This window comes from Myodes glareolus, chromosome 3 (genome assembly GCF_982192425.1).
Source record: "Myodes glareolus chromosome 3, mMyoGla1.1, whole genome shotgun sequence".
Lineage (NCBI taxonomy): Eukaryota > Metazoa > Chordata > Mammalia > Rodentia > Cricetidae > Myodes > Myodes glareolus.
This window is the reverse complement of record NC_142028.1, coordinates 75,040,290-75,057,850: the sequence shown is the minus strand read 5'-3', so window position 1 is coordinate 75,057,850 and position 17,561 is coordinate 75,040,290. Positions and strand designations below refer to the sequence as shown.

General features: G+C 51.1%; 1 protein-coding gene and 2 long non-coding RNA genes across 5 annotated transcripts; 2 read left to right on the top strand and 1 right to left on the bottom strand.

Moving 5' to 3' along the window:
* Positions 1–43: 43 nt before the first annotated feature.
* LOC125410777 (uncharacterized) lies at positions 44–9,422 on the top strand. Its single transcript, XR_015737505.1, has 5 exons — positions 44–504; positions 4,387–4,429; positions 6,956–7,212; positions 7,720–7,973; positions 9,158–9,422. It is a non-coding gene; the product is annotated as an uncharacterized LOC125410777 (long non-coding RNA).
* Positions 7,525–9,802, bottom strand: Tmem125 (transmembrane protein 125). Of its 3 annotated transcripts, none has more exons than XM_085698809.2 (2): positions 9,677–9,802; positions 7,525–8,898 (listed from the first exon to the last, which is right to left on the bottom strand). In XM_085698809.2, the coding sequence occupies exon 2, from the start codon at positions 8,757–8,759 to the stop codon at positions 8,109–8,111; it is 651 nt and encodes a 216-aa protein (XP_085554935.2). In that variant the 5' UTR covers positions 8,760–8,898; positions 9,677–9,802; the 3' UTR covers positions 7,525–8,108. The 3 variants fall into 3 exon arrangements, with proteins under 3 accessions (XP_085554935.2, XP_048306426.3, XP_048306427.3); XM_048450469.3 differs by lacking the exon at positions 9,677–9,802 and adding an exon at positions 9,130–9,262; XM_048450470.3 differs by lacking the exon at positions 9,677–9,802 and adding an exon at positions 9,098–9,234.
* A 3,311-nt stretch (positions 9,803–13,113) lies between these two features.
* On the top strand, positions 13,114–16,175 carry LOC148122700 (uncharacterized). Its single transcript, XR_015737511.1, has 3 exons — positions 13,114–13,597; positions 13,680–13,767; positions 15,631–16,175. It is a non-coding gene; the product is annotated as an uncharacterized LOC148122700 (long non-coding RNA).
* Positions 16,176–17,561: the final 1,386 nt, after the last annotated feature.

The window sequence follows — 17,561 nt, the reverse complement described above, 5'->3', positions numbered from 1 at the left end:
TCTGGAAGCTGTCCAGCCTGGGGACTTGGGTTTGGAGGTGTCAGCTGTGTAGTCCTAGAGAGTAGCAATGTATGAAACTGGCAGGGAGGGCAACTGAGAGGAGATGCCAAGAGAGGAGTGTCTGGCGGGTACATGGTAGGGGTTGTCCGAAAAGAAGGGCCGGGCCTGGAAATGGGAGGAGGAACTAGAGGGAAGAGGTCTGGCTCACGGGGTCTGAGTCACCAAGTTGTTCCTGAGTTCAGAGATGGTTTGACTCTTGAAAACTTAGGAAGAACAGCCTGAGACCCTGAAGGAGGGCTCCTGTGTAGAGTGGGCCTAAGGGATGGACACATCCCAGCCTCTAAGGAAGGAGCTGCCGCAAACACAGTTTGACCTGCTCCCTGCCCTCAGCCTCCACCAAGGAGGAACTGCCTCATGTCGCTCTGGACCTGAGTGTGGGACAACTGCTGCCATTTTTACAGAAGCTTCAGGATGGGGCTGGAGTCTCTGAGGACCCAGGAGATGGTAAGTGCTGATTCAAAATTAGCAGTTGTTTTCCTGCCCGCAGCAATCAAGTTCCACAAGCGTGGCTTCCTCTCAGAACCCGCTGTTGGATGCCAGGCCTGGCTGAGCAAGACCCTGAAGTCGCAGAACCTTGGACCTTGTCCTAGCGCCTCACTTGATTCTTTGGGGCAGTCTGTTCCCATGTTCCACGTGCTTGGTTCCAGGCACAGGGAGGAAACTTGACCTGGGTCATAGGCTTCGAGGGACAAAGGTGCCGAACCATGGAGGAAGAGAATAATGCTATTAACCCAGCCTTCTCTCACCTGTCCTCTTCTGGCTTCAGGTCCTGCCCCCAGCTCGCCACTGCCCACTCCTCACCAATGGCTACTACGCGCTGTGCCCCAGAGCTTCCAATTCAGACCTGAGTTTGGAGGAGAACCTAGTGTCTTGGCTGCCTTCAAAGGCATGGCCATGTTTCTTATGCTGTGCAAAGAGCAGACGCGAGGGAGGGAGTCCTGAAAGCCACAGATGCCAAGTTTAAGAAACTTCCGGCTGCGGAGACGGCTCATTCAGTAGAGCTTGCTGCACTAACACAAGGATCTCACGTTTAAGTTTGCATCTCAGAAAGCATAAAAAGCTGGGTGTGGTGGTGCATGCTTGTAAATCCCAGCACGACGGGAGAGGTGGAGACAGGCAGACCCCTGGAACTGCTATCCAACCAACCTATCCTACTTGGCACACATCAGGCCGATAGAGACACTGTCCCAAAACTCATGGTGAATGGCTCTTGAGGACATTTGAGACTGACCTCTGGCCCCTGCACAAAGGAGCACACATGTGCACCTATGTATGCATAAAACACACACACACACACACACACACACCCCTCTTAACAGCATCCTAACAATGACTTGAGAGTACAGGTTAATTCAAGTCCCAGTTCTGACTCTGGCATGCTGTGTGAACTTGGACAAGTTATCGAACCTCTCTGTTCCAATTGATCAGTAAAATGGATATTGTAACGGTATTCTCTTCATAGTGTTGCTGGCAACGCTGAGAGTAAGTGAACTAGATTGCTAAGGATTGGTACTCCACAATAGTTCCCGACAGTAGGTAGCCAGCATTCACGCTGCGGGAGGAGCTTGCTAAGACTCCTCTCTTGCCATTCACTTCTTGCTGGAGGTTTGAAAGGCTGCTCTCCAGGACTCAGAGGCTCCCGCGAGGATAGCAAAGGATTTGAATAGAAACGGCGGATGCTGTAAAAACAGTAAGATGAACAGTCAGAGCAGCATCTGCACTGTACTCCTCCTGAGCGCTACTGCCCAGACCGACAGACTAAGGCTCCAACATCTCAGCTGCTACTCGCTGGTTGTACTCAGCGACTGACACCATAATCCATAATCTCACCTGGAGGTAGGAGTCACACAGACTTAGACAAGAACACTCCAAGGGGAAGGGTGGGGTGGGGCTCATCCCTACCTGTCCTGGGCTGACTGCCTTCTGTCCTTGGCCAAAGCATGAAGACCCAGGAGCTTCCGGGTGTAAACCCCAGGTCGGGAGAACTGGCTGGCAGGGGAGAACTGGCACGAATCACCGGGGCCGACTTCCAGGATTGCATCCAGGACTGAGCCTGAAGGTGTGGGTACAGGTGGTCTGAGGTCTTGTGTAGGGTGTGACTAGACCAGAAGGGGCAGTTTCAAGAGAACATTCTTGTAGTCTCCAGATGTCTAGGAACCATGCGTGAGGATGTAAAGCTTGACTGTGGCCTCAGAAGGGAGAGCATCGCGTTTCCCCTCTACCCCACCTGCTGCTGATGTTTTGCTCAATGCCAGTTTGGGTATTTATTTATTTATTTATTTAGAGACAGGGTCTTACTATGTAGCCTTGACTGGCAGAGAACTTGCTATGCAGATGGAGTGGGCCTTGAACTTACAGAGATCTGCCTGGCTCTGCCTCCCCCTTCATCTCCCGCTGGTCCTCTTTGTCTTCAAGTTTGGACTTTGCGGTCCACCATGTCAACCTCTCCCCATGTCCCCTGTACTTCATTTTCCCTTCCCCATCATCTCACCCTCAAATGTCCCAGTGAAATCCAACCCACAGCCACCCCCTCCTCATGCCTGCAGCCTGGCCTCCAGCCATACCTGATGATGCCTCAGGCGGGCTGACAACATTGGCACCAGGATTTATCCCTAGTGCTTTTACTGGCTTTTTGGAACCCGTTCTCTTTAGATGGATACCTTGTTCAGTCTAGATATAGTAGGGAGGGCCTTGGTCCTTCCTCAAAGCAATGTGCCTTACCCTCTCTGAGGAGTGGATGAGGGTGGGGTGGGGAGGAAAGTGGAGGGAACGGAAGAAGGGGAGGGAGTGGGAACTGGGATTGGTATGTAAAATGAAAAAACAGTTTGTTCTCTTTCTTAAAAAAAAATTAAAAACTATCCTATTGTTTTTTAAAGTAAGAGCTAGTTAGACATAAGTCTGAGCTATCGACTGAGCATTTCTAATTGATATTAAGCCTCTGAGTGATTATTTTGGAGCAGGCAGTCGGGACAGGAAAACTCCTCCTACAGAAAGGTTTACTAGGTGAAAAGGATAGCATTCTGGGCATGCTCTGTTGGCAAGGAAATTCCTCAGGTTGGAGAGAACAATACCAAGCAGTCTTTACATCCTGCTTCAGGGTCTCTGAGCTGCCCCAGCTAGAGGGCTTATTGTTCTTTATGTCCTATTTTGGACCAATGGTCAGTCCCTTCTAGAGCAACCCTTCTACCTAACAGTCACAATCTCTCCCCTCTTCCATCGCAGCCCTTTAAAACTGCCTCCACCTTGCAGGGAGAATGGCCATTGGTCAGGGACTCGCCCAGTTTTCTGCTTCAAACCCACAAACACACCTTCATCACAGTCTTCCTTATCTTTATGGGAAGGAGTAGCCAGCCAGGTCCACCCACCTTGCCCCCTGCAGCTGCCTGCCTTCCCTGCTCCAAGACTGGCTTCTAGTTTGCATCTTCCGGTGATCATTGCCTAATCAACCACATCTCTCCCATAGGGGCTCCTCTGTGGGTCCTATTTTCCCAGCATTCCTTGTATCCTGGAGCTTTATCCCAGCAGCCCCTAACCTAAGTCCTGGTACCTTACATCTGGACTGTGCATAATTTTTTTTTTTTAATGAGTTCCCTAGCTCCACTTTTGCCCCTTGCAATCCACAATCTGCACAAAAATGTTCACCTGAACACACAGTTCTGACCAGGCCATGTTTCCATTTAAAATCCTCACTATGGCCTGGGAGATGGCTTCAGTGGGAAGTGTTTGCCACACGAGACGTACTAGTAGAGTTTGGTTCCCCGGAGCTCAGTGGAGGCAGGGAGGTTCCGAGTCACCAACCAGACTAGCCAAAACAGCAAGCTCCAGGCTCAGGGGTAGAGCCTTCCTCAATTTATAAGGTGGAGAGAGATGGGGGAAGGCACCCCATGTCAACCTAATATCCCCCCATTCATGTGTGCATGTGTACACATGCATCCACTCATACATGAATGCAAAGCCTCCTACCAAACTTGAAACGACCTTCTCCAGCTTCCCCTTGGCCATAAGAAAGGGGCCCACCTGTTAAGAGACCCCTGAAGCCCTCACCTGGCGCCCCTTTCTAGCTTTTGTTCTCCCCTTTCTTTAGCCTCATACACCCTCTCTGCTGCCTCTAAATTGCTAAAGCCCTTTGCTTTCCTCTGTCTGAACTCCTCTTTCCAACTTCTCCTCCCTCAGGGTCAGTTGAGCCCTCAGCTCAGCATTTCTGGGTTGTTTAACCACGTCTTCTTTTCTTCCTAAGGCTAATCTCTACCTCCACAGAGGAGCCAAGCTGTCCAACTAATTTTAACCACGGTCCTCCCTGGATTAAAACCTTCTCATGTTTTTCAGGGTCTTGAGGACAAAGTCTAAATTCCTCCCTGGGCTCTCAAAGGTGAGAAAGAGAGGATGCCTCCCATAATCTCTCGCGGTGTGTTTGTGTAGTGGCAGGGGGCTGAGCCAGCTGTGGAGACTGGGTTGGGAGGTGTATCTAGTGCAGATACGTGTATCACTGTAGGGTGTTGGGTGGGGCAGTGGGTAGGGGCAGCAGCCCCTTTGCTAGCTACCCACTTTGCTAGGCAAAGGGTGGGTTCACCTGTGGAGGAGGTTTCGCTGAGAGCAAAAGCAGGGCTCACGGTAGAGGAACCTGACAAAGGGTGAGAGTGGCCACAGAATCTTAACCAAAGGACGAGGGAGGTGGAGACAGGGTAGGGAAGTGTCTTCACGTTGGAGAGAGCAGAGAGGCCAGTGGGCTTTTCACGGAGACGTGAATTAAACAGAGGTTGAGTGACTTGATTGGAACAAGGCAGTGGACGGCAAGAAAGGCTGTGGGTCTGCTCTAGTGACGGAGTTGGCAGATGTACTGCTGGCTCCATTACCTACCTCCCTTTATGGTCGGGTGGATCGATGGCCGACTTCTGTAGTCTTACAGAGCAGGCCATCCGATGGGGACAGGTGGCGTGCTTCTCCCTCACAGCCTTCCCTGGGAGTCTGGCACCATTGCCACATGCTCAGTGAGATGTCTAAGCTCTGTGCCCCCTTCCTGTTTTCCAAGCCTCTGCATTTCTGAATTACTTCAGTTTCTTAGAAGAGATATTAAAAAGAGACAAGGCCTGTCTTGGCTGGAAGGAAAAGGGACCCCTTGCTTATTCCAGGTAGAAGGATGTCATGTGGTCCCTTGCCTCCCCAGGAGTTGGTCTGGGATTGCGTCTTTTGGGAACTCAGGGAGAGAGTTTGAGGGCCTCAGGAGGGAAGGACTTGGAGCCAGATGTGTACTGGCCTGACTGCCCTTCCTGGCTAAAGGTGGGTCTCACTGTCCCTTGTGCATACATTGCCATCTGCCCATGCTGCAGCGCTTTGGTCTCAACCTTAGGTCCAGGGTGGAACCATAGACAACCAAAATCAAAACCCATTCTGCAGGGAGGAGCTTGTACCTGACGGAGTCTCTTCAGGTGCATCACGAGCTGTGGGTTAGCACCTGTAGCTGATGGTGCTGTGGGCATTAAAAAAAAAAACAAAAACAAAAACAAAAACAAAAACAAAAAAGCAAGTCATCAATTTAAGGGAGAGGGTCAGGAAGGACTCCCTAGAGAATGTGGGCAGGGTCTTAAAGGATGAGGATGGAGAACAGGACAAAGGCCGGGACGAATGAAAGAAATAGCTCTGTGTGGCTGATCCCCGAGGCAGAGAGAATAAGACCACATGGCATTACGAAACATTTTAAGGTAGATTTTCATTTCATTTTAGTTTTATGATGATCCCACAAAGTGGGGTCCCTTCTGAAGAGTGTAGAACTGTGTGTTGTCTATGAGGGACTCAGAGGAGATGTGTTGGTGGTGGTCTTGGGAGAGGAGGCAGTGAATGTCCTCCAGTGTCTGCGTCTCTGACTTGGATGCGGGGGTGGGGGTGGGGTGAACGACAGTAACTTGTGGCACCTTCGGAGCAGACGTGGGAGCTCTTAGGATAGAGAGCAGTGATCCCATGTTGAATGTGCCGAGGGATGAAGCTGCACGGAACATTCAGAAGACAGGTTTCGGTTGTTCTGGGCATTCTGGGCCATGTGCTGCTCTTCCTCCCCTGGCTCTGCCCGCCTTGCCCTTCTGTTTGCAGTCCCCTTCCCCTTGTTTACTAGCCCTGCATCCCTCCAGGAGACAGGTTTGCCCTGTCTGCTGAAAGCGACTTGTCCTTATCGAAGCCTGCAGCTCCGTTGATAATAGTCATTATGAGGTCCATCTTGTCCACCTGGCGGAAGTATGCCTCCCTGATAGAGCACAGGGGAGGGGGAGACGGTGAGGAGAGGGCTCAGTGGCAGACCAGTACTTAATGGTGGTTGTGCCTTGCCCCTTGCCCTGTCCACTTGAGCCTCCCCTAAGGGGCACATTCTTTGATAGAGGGATGGGTCTAATGGCTAGCTGTAAATCAGGGAGTGGAGCCAAATTGGAGGTCAATCTTGGTGAATAAACATTAGCAGAAACTTCCTCAGCAAACCCCAACTTCAGTCGTGGTCCAGGCTTTCTTTCCCACAGTTCCTAGCAAGCCTGGTTAGAATACTATTTATCTTCATGCTGGAGACAGTGCTCTGTTAGCTAAATTCTACTTTGTGTAATTTAATATTTCCCAAGCAAGACTTTTTTTAGTAAATCCTTTATACCAGTGGTTCTCAACCTTCCTAATGCTGTGACCCTTTAATACAGTTCCTCATGTTGTGGTGACCCTCTCCATCATAAACTTATTTCTTTGCTACTTCCTAACTGTAATTTTGCTGCTGTTATAAATCATAAGGTAAATATCTGACGTGCAGGATATCTGATATGTGACCCCTGTGAAAAGTTCACTCGACCCCAAGTGGATCGCAACCCGCAGGCTAGGAAATGCGGCTTTACAGCATCAGTTTTATTACTTTGAGTTTCTCCTGCATCAGCATCTTTTAGGAGACAGGTCTCCGGGGTCGTCACATAATCTGCACCTTGTGTAGCGGAAGTGGCAAAAGCAGTAACCTACATTCCTGTTACCTGGAAACGCATATCACAGAAAGAGTGACCCCTTCCACAGCGACTCCAAGCAGGAAGTGACTTGTGGGCCTCAGAAGGGCTTGAATACCTCTCTTGTGTCTGGAACCCAGAAGCGGGCCAACTGGTACAGCGACCACATGGATTGCAGGCTGTCCTTTTTTCACAGGTAGGGGAGGGAGACCCTCCAAACTTTCCCTCGGGGAATCCAGAGAAGACAGACTATATAGGGAAGAGGGCACATTTCTAGCGAAAGTCACCAATACCTGTGGCTAAATCTCCCTTTGAATTAACAAGTGAACAATATGAAGGACTGGGTTCCCCCCCCCCACTCCAGGTCCAGAAACCTGTGTAATCCTCTTGACCCTTCCCCCTTCTCTCATGAGAAAAGAAACCCCAGGTCTGACAATATTCTGGCCTCAGAGCCTGAAATGAATGGGCTGTGGGGTTGGGGAATGAGGGTCTCTGAGGTGAGGTGAGGTGAGGTGAAGACAGCGACAATCGTCACCTTTTTATTGCACATCTGCCAGGAGTCCAGTCATCTCCTCTCACTCACTGATTTAATCCTAAACATCGAAGGCAACACTGTTCGGAGAACTGAGGCAAGAGAGGCTAATAGTCACCTCGCCCAGGCCCCAGCTGCTAGGTTACAAACTCAAAGGCGTTTCCGGTCCAGATCCCTCTCACCCCACTTCCCTCGGCTTTGCCAAGAGCCACTCTCTCTGAAGAACAGTGGTTGGTGTATTCATGCCGTAAGACAAGCCTGGAGTCGTAGGGTGTTGGAGATAGAGGCCAAGCCTTCAGGGATTCCAGATGTGCCTAGAGACCCCAGAACCAGGCAGAGAGCATGACAGTCCACGGACACAAGCATTCAGCCCCTAGGAGGCATCCATAATGCACCCTCTCACCGTGTGGATGTGGCGGGTACAGGTGAGCTCCTAATCACGTCCTATGCAATCCCGTGGTAGTGGGCTGGGGGCAGACATATATGCATGCTCCTGTACGTGTTTTGCCAATGCTCTGGGGACACTGAGTCAGGTCATGGGAAGAAGGGCTCCATCTCTGTCAGATGAGGCTGGCAATGCTGGAGGTGGTCTCATGACGCCGGCCAGAGGACAACTGTCCCGAGATGCTAAAGATGCTGCTGTTACCACCGTGGCCATTTTGGGTGGAGGGTGCAGCTGTACAGATCGAGGGGCAGTGTCCACTCACACCCACCTGATACAGCAGCAAACCCAGCAGCAAGACTGAGCCCAAGGAAGCCAGGGTAATGCCCACAGACAGCATGGCAGCCAGTGGCCGAGCTGGGGCCGGGGCAGCAGCCAGCCCGGCCAGGGTCAGGCCAGTGACCAGCAGCACAAAGCCACTGAGGAGCACTACAACAGCATCAGCCCCTCCACCGCTGCGCAGCAAGGCCACGTGCTGGGCCTGGCGGATGCAGTTCATATCTTGCACAGCGGAGCTCATCAGCTGCTTCACCAGAACCATCAGAGCCAGCAGGCAGAGCACAGTGCCCACGGCTAGTCGCCACTCGCCAGAGCGGCTGCTGGTGGAGGACAGCAGTGCCACACCGCCCGCCCCACAGCCAGCCACAAGGCCCACGGCCACGGAGAAGCAGAGCAAGGAGCGCCGGGGCTGCTGGGACCACCACAGCTCCACCTGCTCTGCCAGCACATCTGGGGGCAGCCCCCTGGGCATTGAGGCTTGTTGAGACATGGCTTGGTCAGGCAGGGTCAGGTGAGAAGATCAATGTCAGGGCTCAGATGGTGTTTATCATGGCCTGGTGTCCCCATCACCTGGTTGGCAGCTAGAGGCTCAGTCTCCTCCTCTCAGTCCAGGCTACTGGTACCATCACCTGTAGGACAGGACCACATGTTATTTCCCACCCGTCTGGCCCCTCCCGGTCTCACCTGGGCATCTTAGGGAAGAGCCCCGAGAATCTTCCCCAGGGTTCACAGGACCTGCTCTGGAAAGTTGCAGCTCCAGCATTGCACCTTGGGAAAGCACCTCCCCAGATCCCAGCAGAGTTCACTCCATCACCGAGCTCCCCCTACCCTTCAAGGAATCCCCTTGCCCGGCCCCTGACCTCTCCAGCTCTGTCTGTCTCCATCTAGGCTGTTGGAGGGAGCTGGTGCCACAGTGGATGATGGGACGAACAGTCAGAGATAAAGCCTCATTCAGGATCAGACTCACATGGCCTCAGCTGTCACTGCTGGGTCCTGGATGGGAGGAGTTGTGGGGAGGGGAAGCTGGTGACTTAACCCTTCTGGAACCAGCAGGCTGTCCCTGACCTTTCTCTCCTAGGGCTGTATCCTTCCTTCTCTGTGGGTTAGCATCCCATCCCATCATGGTCTGCCAATAAAAGATGCAGGCTCCAAATCTCTCTTTCTAGTGCTGATCTTCCTGCTGGGCCAAAGTCATCTCTGATGCAACAGGGCCCAACCCGAGTTCCTCAGCTTACCCTAACCTGTTCCTCCTGTGTTGTTTCCTCAAGACGACACTACCACCTCTCAGCTCACACCAGGGCTCCTCAAGTCTCTCTGCTGTTGCCAATCCATGCCCCCAGGAGCTACCGATTGCCTCTAAAGGTATCTCCACCAGTCCGGTCCACAGTTGCCCGCCCCCCAACTGACCTGATTCCTCCGCTCTTGTCTATCCCCCGCTGAATCCCCTCCATGTGTTCTCTAAAGCAGCAAAGGAGAGCTCTGGATTTGAACCTCAGCCTTGTCCTTCCCACCGTGGGAATGTGGGGAGGGACCTAGCAGTGTTACTCATTTAACCTGTTCCCTAGAGGATAGACAGCATGACTCACACCAGGTAAAAATAAAGCTAGCGCTGCCGGCCTGGAGTCCAGCTTCCTGCGGCAGGAGAGACAAATCCTGTAGGTGCCAGCTGCGAGTCCCGGAGGGGCTTGCCGGGGACAGGGAAGCCCCCAGTTACGTCTTAGAGTCCTTATCTGAAAAGTGAGGACAGAGGAATTTATTCTGAGGGGAAGGAGTCATCTGACACCGTCCTTTCAGACTTTCCATGGGGCAAAGTTGCTCAAAACATACTTTCTGAGTAACAGAGACTAAGGGTGAATCAGAGAGGGTCTCGGTCCTGGAGACCACATGTACCACACAACCGAGAACGGGTTTTTACTCCACAGATACAGAGCGGTCTTCTACCACCCCCCCCTGTCCTCTACAGATGCCGCTCAGCACGCAAAGTGGGCGTGGTAGACGCCACGCCCCCACGGGAGGTGGGGGAAGGGCGATGGGCGGAGTCTGCCCCAGCATTTCCCCAGCATGTGACTTGCTGGTCTGAAGGTGCTGGCACAGGCCTACTGGGGAACGACCCCAAGATGGGTGGAGGTTCCCAGTAGTGGAACCAGTGGAAAAGGTGGGGGCGGGGCGGGTGGGAGGTGTGGGGCACTCACGAGAAGCCTGGCTGTGCCGGATCCGATTTAAGCAGGCAGGACCCAGCAGGTGGGGCGCTCTAGCTCCGTTTCTGGGGAGACGCTTCACCTGCCTAACCTGCATCCAGGTGAGCTGGAAGGAGAGGGGATTAACAGGTGTTGTTTCCAGGGCAGGGCCGGAGCCAATTGGCTGACGTGGCCCTGCGTCTTCTGTGGGGCTGAGACATTCCTGGGAAGGGAGGGGCTTCTGTCTGCTGCTGTTCGGTCTGGAAGGCAAATATGTAGGTAGACTCGGTCAGCAGAAGGAAAGAATGCTGTCCCTCTGCCCCGGTCTGAGCCCCAACCCTCTTCCCCCAAATCCAGCCGCACCTAACCTTTAACTCCTCCCTGAATACCTACCGCCAAGCTTGCACGTAATTTCTTTCTAGGCCTGTAAACTTAGCGCTTTGAAAGGCCGAGGCAGGAGGCTAGCCAGCGGGAAGCCCCACACCTGGATTGAAACCTCAGCTCCAGCCCATTAGTCTAGCTGATTGTGGACTTTTAGTTCTAAATTCCAGCTGTACCCTCAGCCGCACTTTAGACTTCTATCCTTGAGTTTAGTCTTTCAAAACTCAGCTCTGCCTCCCAGTCGGCCCTGTCACCACAGCCCACCAGTGATACCCCAAGCCCTGCTCCAGTAGCAATAAGTCCTTGGTCTCTTTCCTTGAGGCCTCAAGAGGGTGGCAGAGTCAGCCTGCCCCGTGGGTGGGGAGAGGCCTTTCAGGTGGACAGCTGTAGCTCCCAGAATAAGCACTTCTTGGACAAATTCCACATCCCTTTCAAGGCACAGGAAGCCCTTGCCCTCTACCCAGAGGGTCCTTCTACGTGACGATCCTCTACCTGCCCTTTGAACTTCGTGCTCCTTCTGCCTGAGTCTGGCCAATCATTCAGCTGAGATGCCCGTTTGACCTGGCTGATTGGGCTGCACTCCCGGCCTGGGCTACCCCCATGTTCATCCACACTGTTCTTGCTTGTTCTTAATTGTTTTAGTTCGTTAGCTTTCACCTACCCCACTCCCCAGATGTGTATCCCCAGCCAGTTCAGTTTGCTAAGGGTGGTCTCAGCAGCCAGCACTCTGCAGCCTGTGCGTGCAGGACGATTGATAAAGAATTGTTGAGTAGTTGGTGTTCAAGTCCCAGCACCCATGTGGTGGCCCACAGCTGTCTGTAACCCAAGTTCCAGGAGACCTGACACCCTCACACAGACACACATGCAGGCAAAACACCAGTGCACATAAAATAAAAAATAAATTATATATATAAAAAAACAACATAAAACAAAACAAAACAAAAAAACCTGCTGGGTTTTAGTGGCAGGCAGCTCTCTGAGTTTGAGGCCAGCCTGGTCTGCAGAGTGAGTTCCAGGACAGCCAGAACTACACAGAGAAACCCTGTCTAAACAAGGGGGAGGGGTTGTGAACCAACAAGTGACTATTTTGAGCCTTGAGTATTTGGGATGAAACCAGAAAGACAAGTTGGGTCCAGGCTGTGTGGGTCTTGAAGGCCTCAGGGATGCATCTGGACAATGCAGGGGATCTACGAAGTGTTCTGAAGTGTAACAGGGATGTGGTTCAGGGTTCTGCTTCCAGTTGGCCTATCTGGTTCTCAAACACCATGCCCCAAGTGACCAGAGTGGCTGGAGGGTGTGTGGGCTGTCAGGTATCCTCTGCTCTACTCTAAAATATACATAGCATATCTTCTCTCTTCTTTTCACGTGTATGAAATAATAATAATAAAACCAAGACAAACAAAAAAACGAAACCAAAACAATATCAAAAGGAAACCCAAGTTATCTCTTCCCATGATCTGTTCACAGGGTAATTGCCTGGCCTGGCTTCCTCTTTGCCTTGTCCTGTGTAGGTGACTCGGTACCTCCTAACTCCAGAACAGTGTGCTTTGTGTGTATGTATGAGCTTATTTATGTGATTTAAACCTTTCTGATAGCCTGTTTCAAAAGACACAGGCAAAATTAACACATTAAAATGGATGTATTTACTGGGCTGTGGACATAGCCCAGAGGTTTCTCGGCACTAGATTTCATCCCCAGCGCTGCAAGAATACATGTACTTGAATTCCAAGATGTATTTTATTTTAAAAGGTATTAATGTGTTCTTTGAAATACATACAAAGTGTATCTCAGTTCAAATTAGCTACACACCAAGCACCTAGGAACCACCTCTGCCTTTGACTATGTCCTCATTAGGGAGCACAACTCTGGATGGCTTTCTCTGAAGAAAAGTTTAGGACTGGCTGACTGCTGCAGGCCAGGCTGAAAATGGGGGACATGTGTGACATTGCGGTCATTAATCCTGCCACTTTTCAAAGCATTATGAATGTGCCCCTTTATAAGAACCAGGCCGGGGTGAGTAGAGCTTGCCAGCCTGGATTTTCTCTGAACACTTGGAATATCCTGGTCCCTAGGAAAGTCTAGTCTCATGCTGACCCAATGTTCAGCTGTCCCAGACAGAACTGGCCCCAGGGAATCCCTGAGCATCTTTTTCCTCTTTTCTTTCCCCTTTGGAGTCTCTAGAGGAAGAAAGAGAGCCTAGAGCTTTCTCAGTTTAAACACTGGTGGGGGAAGTCAGCGACTCAAAGTTAGTATTGCACCTGTTCCTAAAGCAGAGGTTGTGGGGGCAGCTCACGGGGCAGAAATGGCAGGTCGGGAGGTAGTGGTGGCAGTGGGCACACAGGAGGAGGTGTAGGTCTGAGGGGAAAATGCAGGGGAAGAAGAGACGAGCTGAAGGACCATCTCCCAGCTTCTGTGGTGGCCCCACCTTCCTCTGTGCTCAGCCAGAGGCTGAAATGAGCCTGTTATGGTGACGTCACTGCCCGCTTGAGTCCCTCCCATGGGCAGTCTGGGTCCTTCCATGATCTTTGAGGCCCTCTTTATGTCATCCCCCTGCCTCAGAACCTGTGTTCATTGGTGTCTCCATCTTCCTTTCAGATGACCCCCTCCATCCCAGGAATGTGCTCAAATGTCACCTTCAGCTGTTAAAAATCCATTCCCAAGGGGAGAAGAAAGCTATGTCTGCCCCTTCTCCTGAGGTCCCAATGATTTGACTCCACCAAAGTTCACTCTGGGAACCAATGAATTTATTGGGATTACTTCCAGAGCATAGGTGAGGGGTTAGTTACTAGAATGTGGGTGCTTCCCAACAAAAGGCTGCACTGGACAGTGCAGGGATGATGTCTTCCCTACAGCTTCACAGATGGAGTCCCCTGTAACAGGACCTTAGACCATAGCACAACTGACTCCATGATGGAAGAACCATTCAGGCTGTGAAACTCGGTAGGTAGACAGCACCACCTGCCAAAATGAAAACAGAGACTTAATCCCCCAAAGTCCATAGGTTTGGGGAAGTCTCTGAAAGTACTAACCTTGCTTTTTGACTTTTGTGATTCTGCTTCTGGTTAACTGTTCTTGTTAACTGATGTCTGTCAACCCTGAACCATGGTTTTTGTGTTTAAAAGCTCACCCTGAGAAAGGCTCAGGGCTATCCCAGAATCCCAAACACCCAGTGTAGTCAGTGGCCGGCTAATCAAGACTTTCTGTTGGCTTAAACCCCTGTCAGAGCCATCTTCTCTGGTGCATACCCCTCACCATCCCCTTCGTTAGTCTTCCTCGGCCTATACACTCTAGTCCCCCACCCCAGGTCACATGTAATTAGGACAGAGGTGGTTTGGAGTGGCTGATACTCGGGTGAGGACCCAGAGACCCTCTCTGCTTCCCTGTGGGGAGCTGTAAACAGCCAACAAGCTCAGTTGGGCTGTTCTTTTGGAAGTGGCTCTGCTGAGCTCCCAGAGATGGTGGCTGTTGGACCCTGAGGTCAGTCATGCCCAACCCTTTCTCAGAAGAGGTTCCTGGCCACCCTGTCTTCCCATCACCATCTTCCCCAGCATTTCTCACCCCCTTGTTTCCTTTGTTCCCCTGTCCCTCCCCTTATCACCCCCATGTACACATTGCTGTTGCTCTCCCTCCTGAAGGATGACCTTGACGAGGAAGGATTTGCTTTGCTTTTCCCACTGCTGTGCTTCCAGCTCCTAGAACAACAGCTGTACACCGCATGGCTGTTGAACCAACCGAGTGGAATTATGGTTTTGGAGCCAGGCTGATCTCGAAGTATCGAATCCTAGCTCTAGTTAGGTAATAGAAAACCTGCTGGGTTTCTATTGCTATGTTAAAACACCATGACCAAAGGCAGTTTTGGGGAAGGAAAGGGTTTATTTCATTTACTCTTCCACATCACAGTCCCTCACTTGAAGGAACTCAGGGCAGGAACCTGGAGGCAGGAGCTGATGCAGGGGCCATGGAGGAGTGCTGCTTACTGGCTTGCTTTGCCTGCCTGCAATTAACACTAGGACCACTGATCCAGGGATGGAAGCACCCACAGAGTGCTGGGCCCTCCCACACCATCAATCAAGAGACACCCTGTTGACTTGCCTACAAGTCAATCAGTGAGGACATTTTCTCAACTGAGATTTCTGCTTCTCCAATGACTCTAGCTGCACCATGTTGACAAGGAAGAAAAACACCAAAAATCCAACCAGGGCATGCTTGGTGGGTTTGGTTCTCTTCTTTTGGAAAATAACAAGGTTTAATGAATAGTTACGAGGGGAATTAAATGATAGAATCCACTCATTCAGCAAAAAATTATTGTACCCTTTCTGCGAACCAGGTGTTGTGCAGGGGACACAGGAGTGAGAGCTGGGAGCGAATGTTCCCGTCTTCTGGGCAGAAAGGCTAGGAGGAAAAAAGGACATACCACAGGGTAGCTGTAGGGCATCAGTGGAGCCATACCTCTGCGTGGTGACATATTTTGGGGGACATAGGTCCCAGTTAGATGCTCATCCTCTTCCAGGTAAGAGCTCTAGGAACTAGGATTCTATTTTATGACTCACTGCTGTGTCTACAGTTGACCGAACAGAGGTAAGCCCCAGACTCAGGCTAGGCCCCCATGTCTCCCCATTGTTTGAGCAATTTAAGATTGTGCTAGAGGGGCCGAGGACATGGCTCAGTGGTCAAGAGCACGTACTATCCTTGCAGAGGACCTGTGTTCAGTTCCCAGGACACATGTCAAGCAGCTTGATTGCTAAAATTCCTTCTGTGGGGGAGAAGTAAACAATGACTCTCTCTCTCTCTCTCTCTCTGAAGGTCTCAAGGACAAGCTGAGGTACAATTCCATTGCGGTTCACTTTGGGGAAGCAGTAAGTTTATAGTGTTTCCTTACAGAGCAGCGAAGATCATGGGTGTGAGCAGGAGTGGCCTTAAAGCAGCCGCACTGGAAAGTCTGCACCCAGAACGGATGACAACTCCCTCATGGTGCAAGACCCGGATAAATCCAGGCCCCTCTAGCAGAAAGAATAGAGCCAAAAATCTAGCAGGAAGAGTAGAGCCAAAAATCTAGCAGGGAGAGAAGAACAAAAATCTAGGTTAGCCGGTTCAGTGACTCTCTTCCAGGAACTAGATGACCATAAAGTTAGATTATAATCTTGAGAATAATCTTGAGAAACGGGGAGTTACCCCTTTGTGATTATCACTGGTATTTTTGGAATTTTCCAATGACGCCCTCCCTACTCCTTTTGGGACGTGGTTTTTTCCCCTAAACATCCCCTCTCCCAGCTACTCGGGGTCGAACTCCTCTACTCCTGCGTGGGAAATGAGTTTCGGCCCCAGTGTGCTGGTTCCTGTCAATAAACCTTGTGTGATTGCAGCAAGGATGGCCTCTTGTGAGTTCCTGGGGGGGTCATGTTATCCCAAGACTTGAGTGAGAGTCTCTCCACTCCCGGGGTCTTTCAATGGATGCATAGATGGACTGTTCTCCCTAGTCCTAACCCCTGTATACAGTAAATCCTACCCATCCATCCCAGAGTCCATCTACTTAGGCCAAAATTGTACACACCTGTTGGGAGGTGCAGCTGGATCCCCAGTGAGGGTTTATGACACTCTGGTACCCAGGGAAGGCTGACAGTCAAAGAGCCCAGCTGCTGGCCCAAGCCAGTGAGCACAGCTGTACTCATGGGGGTGTCCTGGACAAAAGGCTCGCAAACGCCTGCAACTCCAGTTCCAGAGGCTTTGATGTGGTTGTCTGGATTCCATGAGCACCTATGCTCAGCAATGCGCGCGCGCGCGCACGCACGCACACACACACACACACACACACACACACACACACACACACGGAGAGTAAATTTAAAAAGTACAAAAATGAACTGGAGATTTCCTTTCTGCTTGGAGATTCTGAGGATCAGTATTAAAGTGCCCTCCCTTCTGAGGGCTGGAGAGATGGCTCAGTGGTTAAAGTGCCCTTCTGCCAGTTGAACTTGTGATGGGATTCCTGTTTGCACGGAGGGTACTGGACAAGAGAGGGGGATGGACTCCAGCTGTGTCCCAAGCCCTGGCTCAAGCCTCCTTTTTGAGGCCTGGGTGCTTCTCTGCCAAAAGAAAGCCTGTGAGACAAATTCCCCTCTCTTTGCTTAAGCTGTCTGGAGTTGTAGCCAAAGAAAGGCACCTGTAGCCTTCTGCTAGAACTCGTAGCCCCACTTACTACTTTTAACACTTACTACATTAATACACTTAATATGTGTTGGGGCCAGCCATGATAATCTAAGTTTGGGCAGGTCACCCAAAGGAAGTTCTTTACTTCTTCCAACCATTATCACCTGGGACTCCGGTCATCAGTGAATTTAAATGGAGACTGGAGTCTCAATAGTTTACCCTGAAGATGAGGCTGCAGAAGGAACCACAAGCTGAGATCACCCGACCCCCACCCCAAAACAGACCATTCAAAGGAAATTACTGGCATTCTAAGCACTGTATATAGAAACACCTGCCAGTGCACAGTCACCAGGAAACCCTAGACGAAAGGCAGCCAATCAGGGGTCTTAAAACCTCAGAAACCCCTCACCCCCACCTTTACTACTAGAAAACCCAATTCTAATTGAGCTCGGGGCTCTCCGGTTATTCTAATACGTTGGACATGCGGAGAGATCGAGTTTACAAACTTGATTAAAATAAAGGCTCTTTGCTTTTACATACGAAATTCTTGGTTTCCTTGTCGGCTCGTGGGGATGGCAGATTTGGGC

What these genes read in the sequence shown, in the direction of transcription:
- Tmem125 (XM_085698809.2), bottom strand. Translation starts at nt 8,759, where the DNA reads ATGTCTCAACAAGCCTCAATGCCCAGGGGGCTGCCCCCAGATGTGCTG.